The sequence below is a fragment of the Hyla sarda genome, unplaced genomic scaffold, assembly GCF_029499605.1.
Source record: "Hyla sarda isolate aHylSar1 unplaced genomic scaffold, aHylSar1.hap1 scaffold_717, whole genome shotgun sequence".
Classification (NCBI taxonomy): Eukaryota; Metazoa; Chordata; class Amphibia; order Anura; family Hylidae; genus Hyla; species Hyla sarda.
The window spans coordinates 65641-85680 of NW_026610737.1; the positions used below are offsets into that span (position 1 = coordinate 65641).

The 20040-nt window shown below is 46.7% G+C and overlaps 1 protein-coding gene across 1 annotated transcript in view; it reads left to right on the plus strand.

The window, feature by feature from the left end:
• The window catches only part of TGFB1I1 (transforming growth factor beta 1 induced transcript 1), a 109595-nt gene that overhangs the window by 59790 nt on the left and 29765 nt on the right, over positions 1-20040 (plus strand). Inside the window, exon 7 of the mRNA XM_056554427.1 lies at positions 482-808. Within this exon, the coding sequence (XP_056410402.1) occupies positions 482-808 (327 nt within the window). The remainder of the gene's footprint in view (positions 1-481; positions 809-20040) is intronic.

Consider the following 20040-nt stretch of genomic DNA (forward strand, 5'->3'; position numbering starts at 1 on the left):
TCACCATGTGTATGTGATGACCCAGTGCAGAGCTGTATCCTCACCATGTGTATTTGATGACCCGATGCAGAGCTGTATCCTCACCATGTGTATGTTATGACCCAGTGCAGAGCTGTATCCTCACCATGTGTATGTGATGACCCAGTGCAGCGCTGTATCCTCACCATGTGTATGTGATGACCCGATGCACCTCTGTATCCTCACCTTGTGTATGTGATCACCCGATGCACCTCTGTATCCTCACCATGTGTATGTGATGACCCAGTGCAGCGCTGTATCCTCACCATGTGTATGTGATGACCCAGTGCAGAGCTGTATCCTCACCATGTGTATTTGATGACCCGATGCAGAGCTGTATCCTCACCATGTGTATGTTATGACCCAGTGCAGAGCTGTATCCTCACCATGTGTATGTGATGACCCAGTGCAGCTTACACACAATAAGCTATCAGTAATTTAATTATTGTCTGTTTTGCTGTAGATGTCTGTGACGCAGCAGCCTGATGCCACCAGTTCTAGAAGCTCGGGATTGCATTCTGGCCCTGTAGAAACCAAAATCAATGAGACTAATCCTGGAGACCCAGAGGTGCAGAGTTCTGAAGGGTCAAGTTCTGAAGTAACACAAGATGGTTCTGCTGCACAGAAGAGACTTCCAGAAGAAATGCTCCCCACTAAATGTACAGAACCTGATGGTAAAAGTGACCTGGACTCTATGATGGTAAAACTTCAGTCTGGTCTCAAACAGCAAGGAATAGAAACACTCCCCAAAGGCCTGTGTGAAAGCTGCCAGAGACCGATAGCAGGACAGGTGAGGCTTCGTACTGGTCAGATACAAGTATCTGGGGGGAACACAGTTTACAGCTTCATAAAATCCTCTCATGATGCCCATCACCTTATAGTGTATAAATCCTAGAGACACCCATTGCTAATCCTAAGGCCATGTTTAGACTAATTGAGTTTTCAAAACCCTATCCACATGTAGAAGAATAAATATAGATGGAAATATTCGCATTTACAGATCAGCAACAGGCTCTTTATGTTAGCGTGACCTTTTGTAATGCATATGATTAAATCTGCAACATAGTATTGTGGCAATATTGGCTAAAAGGCAGCCATGACCCTGCAGTTTGAGTCCGGAGGAAGGCAAAAACCCTCTTTCACCTTGAGGTGTGCCGATCTGCTACCCTGAGCTACCGGCACTAGATTTTGGCACTTTTAGACGCCGTAATAAACGTTGATTGTGGCATCTAAAGGGTTAATCGGCGATGTTCGGCATTAAAAAATAAACAAATCATAGTCCTCTAAGTTATGTGGGAATATATAAAAACCTATTTTATTCACCACAAAAAAAATACAAATTCTATGTGGAAAAAGAAACACAGGACCCATTAAAATAATGTAACATTATACATAAAATGGGCTACACTTAAATATGTGATAACTTGCATTACATAATATTTTTTATGTCCCTAGTTTAAACATTCCTTCACCCTTCCCACCATCTTCCTCCTGAGCACAGCGCCCCCTCCCCATTGAAGTGCAGCCCATCCCAAAGGTAGAGCCTGTATCAGACAAAGAAGCAAAGAAGTCGGCCCAGTTCTCCATGAACCCAACCCCCTCCTTCCTACACCAGATTCTGAGCCACTTGTTTACCTCCATAATCTCCCGCTGCCTCTCTGGTGTGGCTCGTGGTACAGGGAATATTTCAGGATCTCCATCATCAGGTATACTGGGATCATAACAAACACAGCATCCAAATCACAATAAATAGAAACATTTTGGCGCCAGGAACAAATAGCTCCACCCACTGGGCGTGGTAACATCTGACGAAAATACATTACATATAAAACAGGTTAATAATACATTCATAAATTCATACAAACATTTTTGAAAAGCATACATGTTAATAAAGGTGTAGAGTCTATTCTATAGAATAAGAAAAATTAGATATAAAGCTGCCGAGCACATACTGAGGAAACAGTACAGCACATGCGTCAGTTGTTAAAAACTATAGTGATGACGGAAGCAGAGTGAAGTGCGCAGGCGCTGGCAGAATGCTGTAGCGCATGAACGCCGGCTAGTAAGTAGAGGTATCTGTGATGTGTGCGCTATATAGCACATGCGTAAAAAGGTAAATACTAAGTAGTGGGCAAGGCAGACATAGATGAATCGATGTCGGCAATGATCGCATGCCCTGTACTTCTGCCGGATCGTATGTGACTGGGACATATCCATACCAGGGTACTCTTTATACAGAAGAGACAGAGAAGGCAAGAAAGGAGGAGGAGTGGCCCTATATGTGAAAGAGAGCATAAAATCTAACCTAATACAAGTTAGTGAGGTCAACATAGAGTCAGTTTGAGTTACGTTGCAGTTTGGTAATCAGACAGTAACTCGTGTAGGTGTGATATATAGACCACCTGGCCAAGTTAAAGAATTAGGGCGTGACCAAGCGGGCAACCAGCGAAACGGAACCGTCGTTCCACGAGCTCGGCTGAGCTCAGAATTCTCCCTCTCCCCTACCCGAATCGCTGTAACCATCAGCATGGAATAAAAGCAACTTTTTTGGCATATACCGGGAGAGTGCGTGATATATACATTTTCTTTCTTTGACACAAGTTAAAGAATTAGATGATCTACTGGTTGAAGAAATAGCTAAAATGACAATGAAAGGAGAAGTTATCATTATGGGAGATCTTCCGGGTATAAGGAGTGCAGATATTCTAAATTCCCTACTGGGATTATCTCTACAACAAGTGAATGAGGAGCCAACCCGGAGGGAGTTCATTTTGGTTTTGGTATTCACAAATGGGGATTTGGTATATGATGTTATTGTAGGCGAAAGCTTGGGATCTAGTGATCACCAGTCAGTGTGGTTTAATATAAGAACAGTGAAGGAGTCACACCACACAAAAACAAAAAAACGTTTAGATTTTAGAAAAACAGACTTTTCAAAAATGAGATTAGTCATAAATGAGTCCCTATCAGACTGGAACGGATTATATGGAGTCCAGGAGAAATGGGACAACTTAAAGACGCATTATTGAAGGCAACAGAAAATTGCATTAGACTTGTCAGTAAAAGCAGAAAAAGGAAGAGACCACTGTGGTACTCAGCAAAAGTGGCCAAAATCATAAAATACTAAAAGGTGCATTTAGTAATTATAAAAAAAAACAGAGCAATGACGATGGGAAATCTACAAGACTAGGCAGAAAGAGGCCAAGCAAGTTATAAGAACTTCTAAAGCGCAGGCAGAAGAAAATCTAGCTCAGTCTGCGAAAAAAGGGGGGGGGGGGGTAAGACATTCTTCAGATATTTAAATGAAAAAAGGAAATTAAAACAAAGAATAATTATATTAAAAACAAAGGAAGGAAGGTATGTAGAAGAGAATAAAGGGCAAGCCAACGGCCTTAAAGGGGTACTCCGCCCCTAGACATCTTATCCCCTATCCAAAGGATAGGGGATAAGATGTCAGATCGCCTGGGATCCCTGCCTGGGATCGCCGCTGCGGCACCGCGCTATCATTACAGCACAGAGCGAGTTCGCTCTGCACGTAATGATGGGCAGTACAGGGGCCGGAGCATCATTACGTCACGGCTCCGCCCCTCGTGACATCACGGCCCGCCCCTTTCCATACAAGTCTATGGGAGGGGGCGTGGCTGTCGTCACGCCCCCTCCCATAGACTTGCAATAAGGGGACGGGCCGTGATGTCATGAGGGGTGGAGCCATGACGTCACGCTGCTCCGTCCCCCGTATCGCCCGTCATTACACACAGAGCGAACTCGCTCTGTGCTGTAATGATAGTGCGGTGCCGCAGCGGGGATCCCCTTTGGATAGGGGATAAGATGTCTAGGGGCAGAGTACCCCTTTAATGATGACTTCTGTTCAGTTTTTACAGAAGAAATAAAAGGAAAAGGACTTCCATTAGGAAGGAAGACTAATTAATCGTTTGATGCATGTGTCTTTACAGAGGAAGAGGTTCTACGTTTGCTGTCTAAAGTGTAGACAAATAAGTCAAAGGGGCCTGATGGGATACACCCAAAATTATTAAAAGAGATTAGTGGTGAGCGAGCAAAACCGTTACCAGATTTATTTAACCAATCACTGGTAACAGGAGTCATCCCAGAAGATTGGAAATTAGCAAATGTCGTGCCCATTCACAAGAAAGCTATTAGGGAGAAATCAAGCAACTATAGGCCAGTATGTCTGACATCAATAGAGGGGAAACTAACCCCTTAACGCATATGGACGTTTATGAACGTCCATAACCATCTCCTGAAGTATGATGCGTGCTCAGCAGGTGAGCGCGCATCATACCCGGTGGGTCCTGGTCGCTATAAGCAACCAGGACCCGTGGCTAATGCCAGACATCGCCGATCAGGCTGATGTCCGGCATTAACTCTTTAGACGCGGCGATCAAAGTTGATCGCTGCGACTAAAGTGAAAGTAAAAGCTTCCCGGCAGCTCAGTCAGGCTGATTGGGACCATCATGGTAAAATCGTGATGTCCCGATCAGCTAGGACGCAGCAGAAGGGTGCCTTACCTGCCTCCTGCGCGTCCGATCGGCGAGCCAAGCCTGCCTTGAATGCAATGGCAGTGATCAGTGTATTGAATCAATGTACTGCAAGTTATGGTCCCCTATGGGGGCTATAACATTGCAAAAAAAAAAAAAAGTGGAAAAAAAAGTTAATAAAATCATTTAACCCTTTCCCTAATAAAAGTTTGAATCACCCCCCTTTTCCCAATAAAAAAAGTGATTATTGATAGGATTCAGATTATTGGGCAGACTAGATGGACCAAATGGTTCTTATCTGCCGACACATGTTTCCCATAGTAATAGAAGAGAAGCGAAATAGAATGTATTGAGAGGGTAAACAAGTATGGAATATGCATAAAACTAAAATGCACGGGTGATGGTATTACAAAATGTGTGTGTATATTAGACATGCGCAATTCGGTTCGGCACGAATGTCTAACTTACCAAATTTTACCGTTTTCGGGCATTCGGACCGATCCGAATGCACGAAAACATATTTTGAACATTCCCGAATAGCCACAATAATACGAATAGCACAATAACGAATGCATTCGTTATCCTTAAACGTATGTAAAGAATTCTAATAACAAAAATAATAAAAAGGATACAGATACGGTTAGATTTTTTGGATACATTCGGTATTCGGGTACATTCGGTAAATCTTTTTATTCTTTTTTAGGGTACCATAAAAAAATAATAAAAAAGATACAGTAGTGATGGAAAAAAATGTATCTAACGAAATGTATCTTTTTATTATGAAATGTTTATTAATTTTTAAACAGGGATCAATTTATGTGAGCAGGTAAAGCACTAAAAATGTAGCCGACAATAATAAAAATGTATTGTGTGCGTGTTTTTCACTTTTTTTTAAACATTTTTTAGGTAGTACTACTACTCCCAGCATGGTACACACTCTTCCATGATGGGAGTAGTAGTTACATGTACTAATTGACAGATCCCCTGGGTCCCTTGCGATCCTCCTCTATAGATAGCTGTATATAGTGTATACAGAAGACGAAGTCCAGCTTACTTCCCTCGAGTACCGGGCAGGTCCGTATAGCTCCGCCCCCTGGTGATGACGTTCACATAGTCCGTTTTGTATAATGTGAACAGACCCTTCTGGCAGTGTCTACCCAGACAGGGAGACTCCAGCTGTTGCTACACTACAACTCCCAGCATGCCCAGACAGCCAAAGGCTGTCTGGGCATGCTGGGAGTTGTAGTTTTGCACCAATTAATGGCTCCCTGTTTCGGTAGACATTACATCATGGGTGCTCTCCCCAGCGGACAGCGCCAAAAATGTCATAACCATTTTTTTGTGTTTTTTTTCTTCTCATTTCAGATCCGTGTATGCAGAGGATTACTGCGGATTCGATGGATTACGGCAGATAATTTTTTTTTCTTTTAATAAAATGGTTAACGAGGGCTGTGGGGGAGTGTTTTTTTTAAATAAAATAATTTTTCCAATGTGTTTTTTTTTATTGAATTTTCAGGCTTAGTAGTGGAAGCTGGTCTTATTGACTGAATCCAATACTATGCCAGGGCTTAGTGTTAGACCCAAAAACAGCTAGCGCTAACCCCCAATTATTACCCCGGTACCCAACGCCACAGGGGTGCCGGGAAGAGCCGGTACAAACAGGCCCAGAGCGTCAAAAATGGCGCTCCTGGGCCTAGACGGTAACAGGCTGGCGTTATTTAGGCTGGGGAGGGCCAGTAACAATGGTCCTCGCCCACCCTGGTAACGTCAGGCTGTTGCTGTTTGGTTGGTATTGTGCTGAGAATGAAAATACGGGGAACCCTATGCATTTTTTTTATTTATTTAAAAAAAATATATTAAAAAACGTATAGGGTTCCCCGTATTTTCATTCTCAGCACAATACCAACCAAACAGCAACAGCCTGACGTTACCAGGGTGGGCGAGGACCATTGTTAGCGGCCCTCCCCAGCCTAAATAACGCCAGCCTGTTACCGCCTAAGCCCAGGAGCGCCATTTTTGGCGCTCCGGGCCTGTTGGTACCGGCTCTTCCCGGCACCCCTGTGGTGGTGGGTACCGGGGTAATAATTGGGGGTTAGCGCTAGCTGCTTTTGGGGCTAGCACTAAGCCGTGGCTTAGTAATGGATTCAGTCAATAAGACCAGCTTCCACTACTAAGCCTGAAAATTCAATTTAAAAAAACACAACACATTGGAAAAATTATTTTATTTAAAAAAACACTCCCCCCACAGCCCTCGTTAACCATTTTATTAAAGGAAAAAATAAATAATCCGCCGTAATCCATCGAATCCGCAGTAAACCTCTGCATACACGGATCTGAAACGAGAAAAAAAAACACAAAAAATTGGTTATGACATTTTTGGCGCTGTCCGCTGGGGAGAGCACCCATGATGCAATGTCTACCCAAACAGGGAGCCACCAGCCTTTGGCTGTCTGGGCAAGCTGGGAGTTGTAGTTTAGCAACAGCTGGAGTCTCCCTGTCTGGGTAGACACTGCCAGAAGGGTCTGTTCACATTATACAAAACGGACAATGTGAACAGAGCTTCAGATTAACTAGCCTTGTTCCCTTCTGTAGCTCCGCCCCCTAATGACGTCATCACTAGGGACGGAGCTACACGGACCTGCCCGGTACTCGAGGGAAGTAAGCAGACTTTGTCTTCTGTATACACTATATACAGCTATCTATAGATAAGCTATACAGCTTAGTGTATAGTGTATACCGCCCAAAGGGTTAACCTACACTGTTCAGCAGTGTAAGTTAACTCTTCCCTTGCTGGGCTTTCGCATAGCGCCCAGCACAGCAAGGGGTTAAGTTAGCCAGCAATGTGTATACTGTATACACATTGCAGGCTCACTGTAAGTTCTTGCTGGGCAGTAGATATACGATGTATACCTACGGCTCAGCGTCAGCTGTTCTCCCGGCTCTGTAGCCTTGAGAACAGCTGATCCCGACATTCACATAAGGAGGATCGCATCAGGTGTCAGGAGGAGTGACATCCGCTGGGATCTGTCCCTTACTGCAGGTACTAATACTCCCAACATGGAGCACACTCTGCTCCATGCTGGGAGCTGTAGTACCTGCATTAATAGACATATCGCAGCGAGTGTAACTTCTGACACCCGCTGCGATCTGTCTATTAATGCAGGTACTACAGCTCCCAGCATGGGGCAGAGTGTACTCCATGTTGGGAGTAGTAGTACTTGTAGTAAAGGAAAGATCACTGAGGGTATCACTCCTGACACCCGCTGTGATGCTCCTGTATAATGTATGGATGCGACGGCCGCTCTCCTATGGTCCCCTGCACGGCCGTATATATACACATATTCCTATTTCTCACAGAGAGCTGTGATTGGCTGGAACCATCTGACCAATCACAGCTCTGCGGGAAATATGAATAGGTGTATATATACGTGAGTGCAGGGGACCATAGGAGAGCGGCCGCCGCATCTATACATTATACAAGAGGATCGCAGGGGACCCCGGCGATCTGTCAATAAGTACATGTAACTACTATTCCCATCATGGAAGAGTGTGTACCATGCTGGGAGTAGTAGTACTACCTAAAAAATGTAAAAAATAAAATAAAAGTGAAAAACACGCACACAATACATTTTTATTATTGTCGGCTACATTTTTAGTGCTTTACCCGCTCACATAAATTGATCCCTGTTTAAAAATTAATAAACATTTCATAATAAAAAAAATACATTTTGTTAGATGCAATTTTTTCCATCACTACTGTATCTTTTTTATTATTATTTTTCATGGTACCCTACGAAATTTTAATAAAAAAGGTATCTCCATCATTTTTTAGGATCGCTAAAGTCCAAAAAAGAATAAAAAGATTTACCGACTGTACCCGAATACCGAATGTATCCGGAAAAAAAAAATCAAACCGAACACCCGAATACCGAATGTATCCGAAAAATCAAACCCAAAAATATTACCGAACCGAAAAAAATTTCAAAAACGAAAAAACCAAACGAAACGAAACTTTTTCTAGTGCACAAGTGTAGTGTATATGCCGGAAATAGAGAAAAAACTGTATATAGAGGGAATACCTACAGAAAAAAACAGATTCTAGGATTAGCCATAAATAATGAGGTGGACCGTCAGCCTATTCTAAGATAGACATATAAGGACAAATGAAAAATATGTCAGAGACCCGGATAGAATGTATATGCATGTTGTGGAATGAAATATTTCCACAAGCCAGCTGTGTCTAAGCTCGTGTGACTCTAATATTTTGTCAGTGGTAAGAACGTCAGGATATTTATTCTCTATAGTGTTATAAAGGTGTCCCATTCCCCACATGGGGCATTCTGTCCAGAAGATATGCAGAACATTAGGGTCTGAACAGTTCTGTGACCCCATATTTCTAGGGTTAGGGATACTTTCCACAACATTGACGCTGTTACGCCGAGCGCTCCGGGTCCCCGCTCCTCCCCGGAGCGCTCACGGCGTCTCTCTCCCTGCAGCGCCCCGGTCAGTCCCGCTGACCGGGAGCGCTGCACTGACATGGCCGTTGGGGATGCGATTCGCACAGCGGGACGCGCCCGCTCGCGAATCGCATCCCAAGTCACTTACCCGTCCCGGTCCCCTGCTGTCATGTGCTGGCGCGCGCGGCTCCGCTCTCTAGGGCGCGCGCGCGCCGGCTCTCTGAGACTTAAAGGGCCAGTGCACCAATGATTGGTGCCTGGCCCAATCACCTTGATTAGTTTTCACCTGTGCACTCCCTACTTATACCTCACTTCCCCTGCACTCCCTCGCCGGATCTTGTTGCCCTTGTGCCAGAGAAAGCCTTTCCTTGAGTGTCCCTAGCCTGTGTTCCAGACCTCCTGCCATTGCCCCTGACTACGATCCTTGCTGCCTGCCCTGACCTTCTGCTACGTCCGACCTTGCTCTTGCCTTATCCCTTGTACCATGCCTATCTCAGCAGTCAGAGAGGTTGAGCCGTTGACAGTAGATCCGGCCATGGATTCCGCTGAGGTGCCGCTGTCAAGTCTTGCCGACATTTCCACGGTGATTGCCCAGCAATCCCTAATGATCACCCAACGAAATCACCAGCTGGCATACTTGACCACCGTGACACAGCAACTTCAGTCACAGATACAGCAGCTGCTGCCGCAGATACAGCAACTTCAGTCACAGACACAGCAGCTGCAACAGCAACAACCATCTCCTCCGCCGGCTCCTGCAACTCCTCCGCAGCGACAGGCCGCTCCTAACCCCTGCTTGTCCCTGCCGGACAAATTTGATGGGGACTCTAGACTCTGCCGTGGTCTCCTGCCTGGGAAGGCCCTGCCATGTGCCACACCGCTCGGAGCACCTCTCTCACAGTATCCTTTGCAATCCACCCCTGTGCCTCCCGCCGAGGAGGCTATGCAAGTGGATCGGTCTCGCCTGACCCCTGAAGAGAGGACTCGCCGCAAAAAGAAAGAATTACTTCTATACTGCACTGTGCGTTACCGCACAGAACCCCTGCTCTTGAGCATGTAACTTTTTGTTTTGCCCAAATGCTCCTCTGAAGTCCTCCTCGGTCTGCCATGGATCCAACGCCACTCCTCTACCCTTGTCTGGACCACCGGGGAGATCAAGAGCTGGGGTGCTTCTTGCCACAGAAAATGCCTCACGTCTGCTCCCAGTCCCGTCAGTCAAACCTCTGTGTCTCCCCCTTTACCTGGTCTCCCCAAGGCCTATCTGGACTATGCTGTGTCTCCTCCTCACAGCCCCCGTCCTGTTAACACTCTGCCCCGTGCCAAGCTTGACCCTCTTCCCTCCCTCCCCACCCCCACGCCTTCTTGTGTGCCCGCTGTTGATGTGGTTTCCCGGGGCTTCGCCACCATCTGGAAAAAGACTCTAAAATCCCTCATACTAGCCTCATCCCGGGTGAAGAAGCCTGCCGAAGAAAAAAGAAGAACTCCTCCTGTTTTTGTGTGGCTCTCCACCAAGTATATCCGCTTCCGTGTCCCCAGTTTTAATCTGGGACCACGTTATCTTGGACCCTTTTTAGTTGAGTGCTCTGAGGAGAGATCTTGGGAACCTGAGGACAACATCCTGGACAAAAGTCTTGTCCTCAGGTTCTCAGGCTCCAAGAAGAGGGGGAGACCCAAGGGGGGGGTACTGTTACGCCGAGCGCTCCGGGTCCCCGCTCCTCCCCGGAGCGCTCACGGCGTCTCTCTCCCTGCAGCGCCCCGGTCAGTCCCGCTGACCGGGAGCGCTGCACTGACATGGCCGTTGGGGATGCGATTCGCACAGCGGGACGCGCCCGCTCGCGAATCGCATCCCAAGTCACTTACCCGTCCCGGTCCCCTGCTGTGCTGGCGCGCGGCTCCGCTCTCTAGGGCGCGCGCGCGCCGGCTCTCTGAGGCTTAAAGGGCCAGTGCACCAATGATTGGTGCCTGGCCCAATCACCTTGATTAGTTTTCAACTGTGCACTCCCTACTTATACCTCACTTCCCCTGCACTCCCTCGCCGGATCTTGTTGCCCTTGTGCCAGAGAAAGCCTTTCCTTGAGTGTTCCTAGCCTGTGTTCCAGACCTCCTGCCGTTGCCCCTGACTACGATCCTTGCTGCCTGCCCTGACCTTCTGCTACGTCCGACCTTGCTCTTGCCTTATCCCTTGTACCATGCCTATCTCAGCAGTCAGAGAGGTTGAGCCGTTGCCGGTGGATACGACCTGGTTGCTACCGCCGCTGCAAGACTATCCCGCTTTGCGGCGGGCTCTGGTGAAAACCAGTAGCTACTTAGAACCGGTCCACCGACACGGTCCACGCCAAACCCTCTCTGACACAGAGGATCCACCTCCTGCCTGCCGAACCGTGACAGACGCCTAATAGAGGCCACAGTCACTCCCAACTTACCATTACTTTGAAGACCCTTCATGAACATGTGTTGGTCTCACCCAATGAATTGGCTTGGTGATGTCACCAATCCAGCAGGCAGTATGACACTATAAGTATATATATATATATATATATATATATATATAGGGGAATATGCAAAGCAGCTCATTACATCACCTTTTCAGGTAATATATATATATATATAGTATTTATATCTAAAGCTCAAAGGCCAGAATTGTCACAAGAAACTGCGGACGATATCTTAAGGATCCTGGTAGTGGCAGAAAGGACAGTATAGAGGATAGGGCTGAGATGTTAGGCTTAACCCATTTTGACTGCATCAGCTAATGGCCATGAGAAGCCTGAGGCCAGCCCAGCATGCTATATAGGGTGCACAGCCCAGCATGCTATATAGGGTGCACAGCCCAGCATGTTACATAGGGTGCACAGCCCAGCATGTTATATAGGGTGCACAGCCCAGCATGCTACATAGGGTGCACAGCCCAGAATGTTATATAGGGTGCACAGCCCAGCATGCTACATAGGGTGCACAGCCCAGCATGTTATATAGGGTGCACAGCCCAGCATGTTATATAGGGTGCACAGCCCAGCATGTTATAAAGGGTGCACAGCCCAGCATGTTATATTGGGTGCACAGCCCAGCATGTTATATAGGGTGCACAGCCCAGCATGTTATAAAGGGTGCACAGCCCAGCATGTTATAAAGGGTGCACAGCCCAGCATGTTATAAAGGGTGCACAGCCCAGCATGTTATATAGGGTGCACAGCCCAGCATGTTATATAGGGTGCACAGCCCAGCATGTTATATAGGGTGCACAGCCCAGCATGTTATATAGGGTGCACAGCCCAGCATGTTATATAGGGTGCACAGCCCAGCATGTTATATAGGGTGCACAGCCCAGCATGCTATATAGGGTGCACAGCCCAGAATGTTATATAGGGTGCACAGCCCAGCATGTTATATAGGGTGCACAGCCCAGCATGTTATATAGGGTGCACAGCCCAGCATGTTATATAGGGTGCACAGCCCAGCATGTTATATAGGGTGCACAGTCCAGCATGTTATATAGGGTGCACAGCCCAGCATGTTACATAGGGTGCACAGCCCAGCATGTTACATAGGGTGCACAGCCCAGCATGTTATATAGGGTGCACAGTCCAGCATGTTATATAGGGTGCACAGCCCAGCATGTTATATAGGGTGCACAGTCCAGCATGTTATATAGGGTGCACAGCACAGCATGTTATATAGGGTGCACAGCCCAGCATGTTATATAGGGTGCACAGCACAGCATGTTATATAGGGTGCACAGCCCAGCATGTTATATAGGGTGCACAGCCCAGCATGTTATATAGGGTGCACAGCCCAGCATGTTATATAGGGTGCACAGCCCAGCATGTTATATAGGGTGCACAGTCCAGCATGTTATATAGGGTGCACAGTTCAGCATGTTATATAGGGTGCACAGCCCAGCATGTTATATAGGGTGCACAGCCCAGCATGTTATATAGGGTGCACAGCCCAGCATGTTATATAAGGTGCACAGTCCTGCATGTTACATAGGGTGCACAGCCCAGCATGTTACATAGGGTGCACAGTCCAGCATGTTATATAGGGTGCACAGCCCAGCATGTTATATAGGGTGCACAGCCCAGCATGTTATATATGGTGCACAATTCAGCCTGTTATATAGGGTGCACAGCCCAGCATGTTATATAGGGTGCACAGTCCAGCATGATATATAGGGTGCACAGCCCAGCATGTTATATAGGGTGCACAGTCCAGCATGTTATATAGGGTGCACAGCCCAGCATGATATATAGGGTGCACAGTCCAGCATGTTATATAGGGTGCACAGTCCAGCATGTTATATAGGGTGCACAGTCCAGCATATTATATAGGGTGCACAGCCCAGCATGTTAAATAGGGTGCACAGCCCAGCATGTTATATAGGGTGCACAGCCCAGCATGTTATATAGGGTGCACAGTCCAGCATGTTATATAGGGTGCACAGTCCAGCATGTTATATAGGGTGCACAGTCCAGCATGTTATATAGGGTGCACAGTCCAGCATGTTATATAGAGTGCACAGTCCAGCATATTATATAGGGTGCACAGACCAGCATGTTATATAGGGTGCACAGTCCAGCATGTTATATAGGGTGCACGGCCCAGCATGTTATATAGGGTGCACAGCCCAGCATGTTATATAGGGTGCACAGCCCAGCATGTTATATAGGGTTCACAGTCCAGCATATTATATAGGGTGCACAGACCAGCATGTTATATAGGGTGCACGGCCCAGCATGTTATATAGGGTTCACAGCCCAGCATGTTATGTTTGAGGGTGCATATTGTTGTGCGAGATGTGTGCTAGTTGTTCGTTTAGAAGCCCAGATCCTGCATCTAGAGGAGCGACTGGCAACAATGAGAAGCATTGACAACATGGAGAGGAGTCTCTCTGGGGTAGAGGTGAGGGAGGATAGTGGGACGGAGGTGCAGGACAGTCAGGCAGCTAGCTGGGTTACAGTTAAAAAACAGGGTAGAGGGAAAAGTGTCATGGAGACTAGTCTTGAACTGGCACACCCCAACAAGTTTGCCCGGTTGGCAGATGAGGGGGATACTATTTTAGAGCTAGCAGTACTGCAGCAAGATACTGCCTCTGATCGCCAGGGGGGTGTCTGCTCCAGTAAGGAGGGAAGGAGGAGTGCAGGGCAGGCCAGACAGGTACTGGTAGTGGGGGACTCAATTATTAGGGCGACAGACAGGGCAATCTGTCACAAAGACCAGGATCGCCGAACAGTGTGTTGTCTTCCTGGCGCTCGAATTCGGCACATCGCGGATCGGGTTGACAGGTTGCTGGGTGGGGCTGGAGAGGATCCAGCAGTCATGGTACATATTGGCACCAATGACAAAGTAAGAGGTAGGTGGAGTGTCCTTAAAAATGATTTCAGGGACTTAAGCCGCAAGCTTAAGGCAAGGACCTCCAAGGTATTATTTTCTGAAATATTACCTGTACCACGAGCCACACCAGAGAGGCAGCGGGAGATTAGGGAGGTAAACAAGTGGCTCAGAAGCTGGTGTAGGAAGGAGGGGTTTGGGTTCATGGAGAACTGGGCTGACTTCGCTGTCGGTTACCGGCTCTACCGTAGGGACAGGCTGCACCTCAGCTGTGCTTGGGGAGAAGATGGCTAGAAGGGTGGAGGAGTGCTTAAACTAGGGACTAGGGGGGAGGGAACCTACAACATAGAGGGGGAAGATAGTGTAGATAGAGAGGGGGGACTAAGTAATATACCTGGGGGTGGAGCGGTGGGAGGGGGGACCTGTCAATCTCATAAAGGAAACAGGTTTCTGACTATAGCTAAAGACAATTATCTGTTACAAATGGTGCAGGGCTTAATATTAACCAGCAGACCTGATAGAGTAACTAATGTGCAAGTAGAAGGATACCTAGGAAATAGTGACCATAATATAATACATTATAACTTGTTCTTCAATAAGGGAATCTCTCGAGGGGCCACAAAAACAATGAACTTCAGGAAGGCAAAGTTCGATCAACTCAGAGAAGCCCTTAACAATATAAAATGGGATAATGTCCTCAAAAACAAGAATACTGACACTAAATGGGAGACTTTTAAAAATATCTTAAATTTTCACTGCAAGATGTATATACCTTATGGGAATAAAAGGGTCAGAAATAAAAGAAAACCAATATGGATGAACAAAAATTATAAGGGGGCAATAAATGACAAAAATAAAGCATTTAAACTACTAAAACAGGACGGCAGTGAAGAAGCAATAAAAAGCTATAGAGAAAAATGTAAAATATGTAAAAACTGATAAAAACCGCAAAAATAGAGACAGAAAGACTCATTGCCAAAAAGAGTAAAAATAACCCCAAAATGTTCTTTAACTATATAAATAGCAAAAAGATCAAAAATGAAAATCTGGGCCCTTTAAAAAATGACGAGGAAGAAATTATAAAACGGGGATCAGGTAAAAGCAAATATATTAAACAAATTCTTCTCCACTGTGTTCACCGAGGAAAATGAAATGCCAGGTCAAATACAGCAAGATAAGGTAAACTCCCTAGTACAGATCACCTGTCTAACCCAGGAAGAAGTACAGGTCACCTGTCTAACCCAGGAAGAAGTACAGTGCTGCCTACAAAAAATCAAAATAGACAAATCACCAGGTCCAGATGGCATTCACCCCCGTGTTCTAAAGGAATTAAGTAATGTGATAGACAGACCCCTATTTTAATATTCAGGGACTCTATAGTCCTGTTCCCCAGGACTGGCGCAAGGCAAATGTGGTACCAATATTTAAAAAGGGATCAAAAGGTGACCCCGGGAATTATAGACCTGTTAGTTTGACCTCCGTTGTATGTAAATTGTTTGAGGGTTTTCTAAGAGATGCTATTTTGGAATATCTTAATAAAAATAAATGCATGACCCCATATCAGGGATCTGCTTTTATGAGGAGGTGAGCTCCAGACTGGACCAGGGTGAATCACTGGATGTCGTATATCTGGATTTTTCCAAAGCATTTGATATGGTTCCACATAAAAGGTTGGTGCATAAAATGAGAAGGATGGGGCTGGAGAGAATGATTGTAAGTGGGTAAGTAACTGGCTCAGTGATAGGAAACAGAGGGTGGTTATTAATGGTACTTATTCTGATTGGGTGACTGTTACTAGTGGGGTACCACAGGGGTCCGTCTTGGGTCCTGTTCTATTTAATATATTAATTAATGACCTTGTAGAGGGGTTGAATAGTAAAGTAGCAATCTTTGCAGATGACACTAAACTCTGTAAAGCGGTAAACACTATAGAGGACAGTGCACTGTTACAAATGGATATGGATAGGTTGGAGGTTTGGGCTGGGAAGTGGCAGATGAGGTTCAACACTGATAAATGTAAGGTAATGCATATGGGGAAGAAAAATCCGGGCTGGGGTTATGTATTAAATGGGAGAATGCTTGGGACAACTGATGTGGAAAAGGACTTAGGGGTCTTAGTTAATAGTAAATTTAGCTGTAATGACCAGTGTCGGGCAGCTGCTGCCAAGGCAAATAAAATCATGGGGGGCATCAATAGGGGCATAGATGCCCACGACAAGGAAATAATTCTACCGCTGTACAAATCACTAGTCAGACCACACATGGAATATTGTGTACAGTACTGGTCAGACCACACATAGAATACTGTGTACAGTACTGGTCAGACCACACATAGAATACTGTGTACAGTACTAGGCACCAGTGTACAAGAAAGATATAGTGGAGCTGGAGAGGGTTCAAAGACGGGCAACCAAAGTAATACGGGGAATGGGAGGACTACAGTACCCAGAAAGATTATCAGAATTAGGGTTATTTAGTTTAGAAAAAAGAAGGCTTAGGGGAGACCTAATAACTATGTATAAATATATCAGGGGACCGTACAGTGATCTCTCCCATGATCTATTTTTACCCAGGACTGTATCTATAGCAAGGGGGCATCCTCTACGTTTAGAGGAAAGAAGGTTTCTACACCAGCACAGACGGGGGTTCTTTACTGTAAGAGCAGTGAGACTCGGGAATTCTCTGCCTGAGGAGTTGGTCGTGGGGAAATCTGTGAAAGAGTTCAAAAGGGGTCTGGATGCATTTTTGGAGAGTAATAACTGTAACGCCGAGCGCTCCGGGTCCCGCGGCTTCCCCGGCGCTCGCGGCGTTTGGCCTGTAGCAGCGCTCCAGTCACTGTCCCTGACCGGGATCGCTGTCCCCCTGCCTGTGGCGGGACGTCACGCATCCCGAGTCACTTATCTCCTTCATCAACCGGTTTAACATCCCTGTTATCCGTCTCGTCAAGCCCTTCTTCATTTCTTCGGTTAACAGAGAAAACCTGAATTGCACCGTGCGTTACCGCACAAAACCCGTGCACATGACCGTGGAGGTTCTCCATCAAGGAACGATTGAATTTTTTGTTCTACCAAACTGCACCTCAGACATCCTTCTAGGCTTGCCCTGGCTCCAGCGTCACTCTCCTACCCTCGACTGGGCCACTGGGGACATTAAATCCTGGGGCTCTTCCTGCCACACACGTTGCCTTAAGTCAGTACCTACTAGCCAAGTCTCCATCGCTTCTCCATTGCCCGGCCTTCCGAAGGCCTATCAAGACTTTTCTGACGTCTTTTGCAAGAAGCAGGCAGAGGCCTTACCACCACATAGGCCCTACGACTGTCCTATTGACTTGCTCCCCGGTACCACACCGCCCCGTGGCAGGATTTACCCTCTCTCTCCGCTCCAGAAACTAAAGCCATGACGGAGTACATTCAGGACAATCTCAAGAAAGGTTTCATCAGGAAGTCTTCTTCTCCTGCCGGTGCAGGATTCTTCTTTGTTGCCAAGAAGGACGGGTCACTATGCCCTTGTATTGACTACCGCGGTCTCAATAAAATCACTGTAAAGAACCGCTACCCTCTGACTCTCATCTCGAACTCTTTGACCGTCTGCGCGGAGCAAAGATTTTTACTAAGCTTGACCTCAGGGGCGCGTATAATAACCTCATCAGAATTCGTGAAGGAGATGAGTGGAAAACCGCTTTTAACACCAGAAATGGCCACTTCGAATACCTCGTCATGCCATTTGGTCTTTGCAACGCCCCTGCAGTCTTCCAAGACTTTGTCAATGAAATCTTCCGGGACTTATTGTGTAGTTGTCTATCTTGATGACATATTAATCTTCTTCTCCAACTTAGAGGAAAACCGCCTCCATGTTTGTCAAGTACTCCAGCGCCTCCGTGTTAACCATCTCTACGCCAAAATTGAAAAGTGTCTCAGGACAAGGTCTACAAATGGACCCTGACAAGCTCTCTGCAGTCTTGGATTGGCCACGCCCCTCGGCACTTCGCTCTATCCAGCGCTTCCTCGGATTCGCTAATTACTACCGTCAGTTCATCCCCCACTTTTCCACTATCGTGGCTCCCATTGTGGCACTAACAAAGAAAGATGTGAATCCAAGATCCTGGCCTCCCCAAGCGGAAGAAGCTTTTACTCACCTTAAGGCCGCCTTCGCCTCCCCCCCAATCTTGACTAGGCCCGATCCTTTGAAACCGTTTTTCCTTGAGGTAGATGCCTCTTCGGTAGGAGCCAGGGCAGTCCTTCTTCAAAAAACCGCTAAGAGAAAAAACGTTTTCTCCTCCTGAAAGGAACTACGCTATTAGTGACCGTGAATTATTGGCCATTAAGTTGGCACTAGAGGAGTGGAGACATCTCCTGGAAAGATCCCTTCACCCTATCACCATCTACACTGACCACAAAAACCTGTCCAACCTACAGTCCGCCCAGCGCTTAAATCCTCGCCAGGCCAGGTGGTCGCTGTTCTTTGCCCGCTTCAATTTCCAGATCTATTTTCGTCCTGCAGAAAAGAATGTCAGGGCGGATGCCCTATCACGTTCCACCGATGCCACAGAAGCTGAAGCCTCTCCTCAACACATCATCCCTCCTGAGTGTCTGATCTGTGCTGTTCCTGCTTCTCTGGTGCCAGTTCCTCCAAGAAAAACCTATGTCCCTCCACGTCTTTGCCTCCGGACTCTCTCTCGCCAGAGGCCTGCGGGTCTTCTCCTTCCCCTGCCGGTGCCCGAACAGCCTTGGTCCCACATAGCGATGGACTTCGGCACTGACCTTCCTGTATCCCATGGCAACACTGTCATTTGGGTGGTCGTTGATCGATTCTCCAAAATGGCTCATTTTGTCCCGCTTCCTGGTCTCCCTTCTGCGCCACAGTTGGCGAAGCAATTCTTTTTGCACATTTTTCGTCTCCACGGACTTACCACGCATATCGTCTCTGATAGAGGCGTTCAATTCATCTAAAAATTCTGGAGAGCACTCTGCACCCAATTGAAGATTAAATTGAATTTTTCTTCCGCCTACCACCCGCAGTCCAATTGACAAGTGGAGAGAGTGAACCAGATCCTTGGTGACTACCTGCGACATTTTGTCTCCTCCCGCCAAGACGATTGGGTCGACCTGTTACCCTGGGCTGAACTCTCGTACAATTTCAAAAACTCTGAGTCATCTGCCAAGTCTCCAGTCTTTGTGGTGTACGGCCGTCACCCGCTTCCCCCCCCCCCCCCCTCCCCATTCCCACTTCATCTGGAGTTCCCCTCTATCTGGAAAGAGACTCAAAAGTCGCTCTCACTGGCCTCTTCTCGCATGAAGAAACATGCGGATAAGAAGAGAAGAACTCCTCCTGTCTTTGCCCCTGGTGACAAAGTGTGGCTCTCTACCAAATATATTCGGTTTTGTGTCCCTAGCTACAAGCTGGGTCCTCGTTACCTCGGGCCATTTAGAGTCAAAAGTCAAATCAACTCTGTCTCCTACAAGCTCCATCTTCCTCCTTCTCTTCGTATTCCTAACTCCTTTCATGTATCCCTTCTCAAACCTCTCATTCTTAACCGCTTTTCCCCCAAGGTCACAGTTCCTGCTCCTGTCACTGGGTCCTCTGATGTCTTCTCGGTAAAAGAAATCCTCGCCTCCAAGGTCATCAGAGGTAAAAAAAAAATTCTTGTTGCCTGGGAGAATTGTGGCCCCGAAGAGAGGTCTTGGGAGCCCGAGGACAAAATCCTCGACAAGGAGCTCATCCATAGGTTCCTGGGCTCCAAA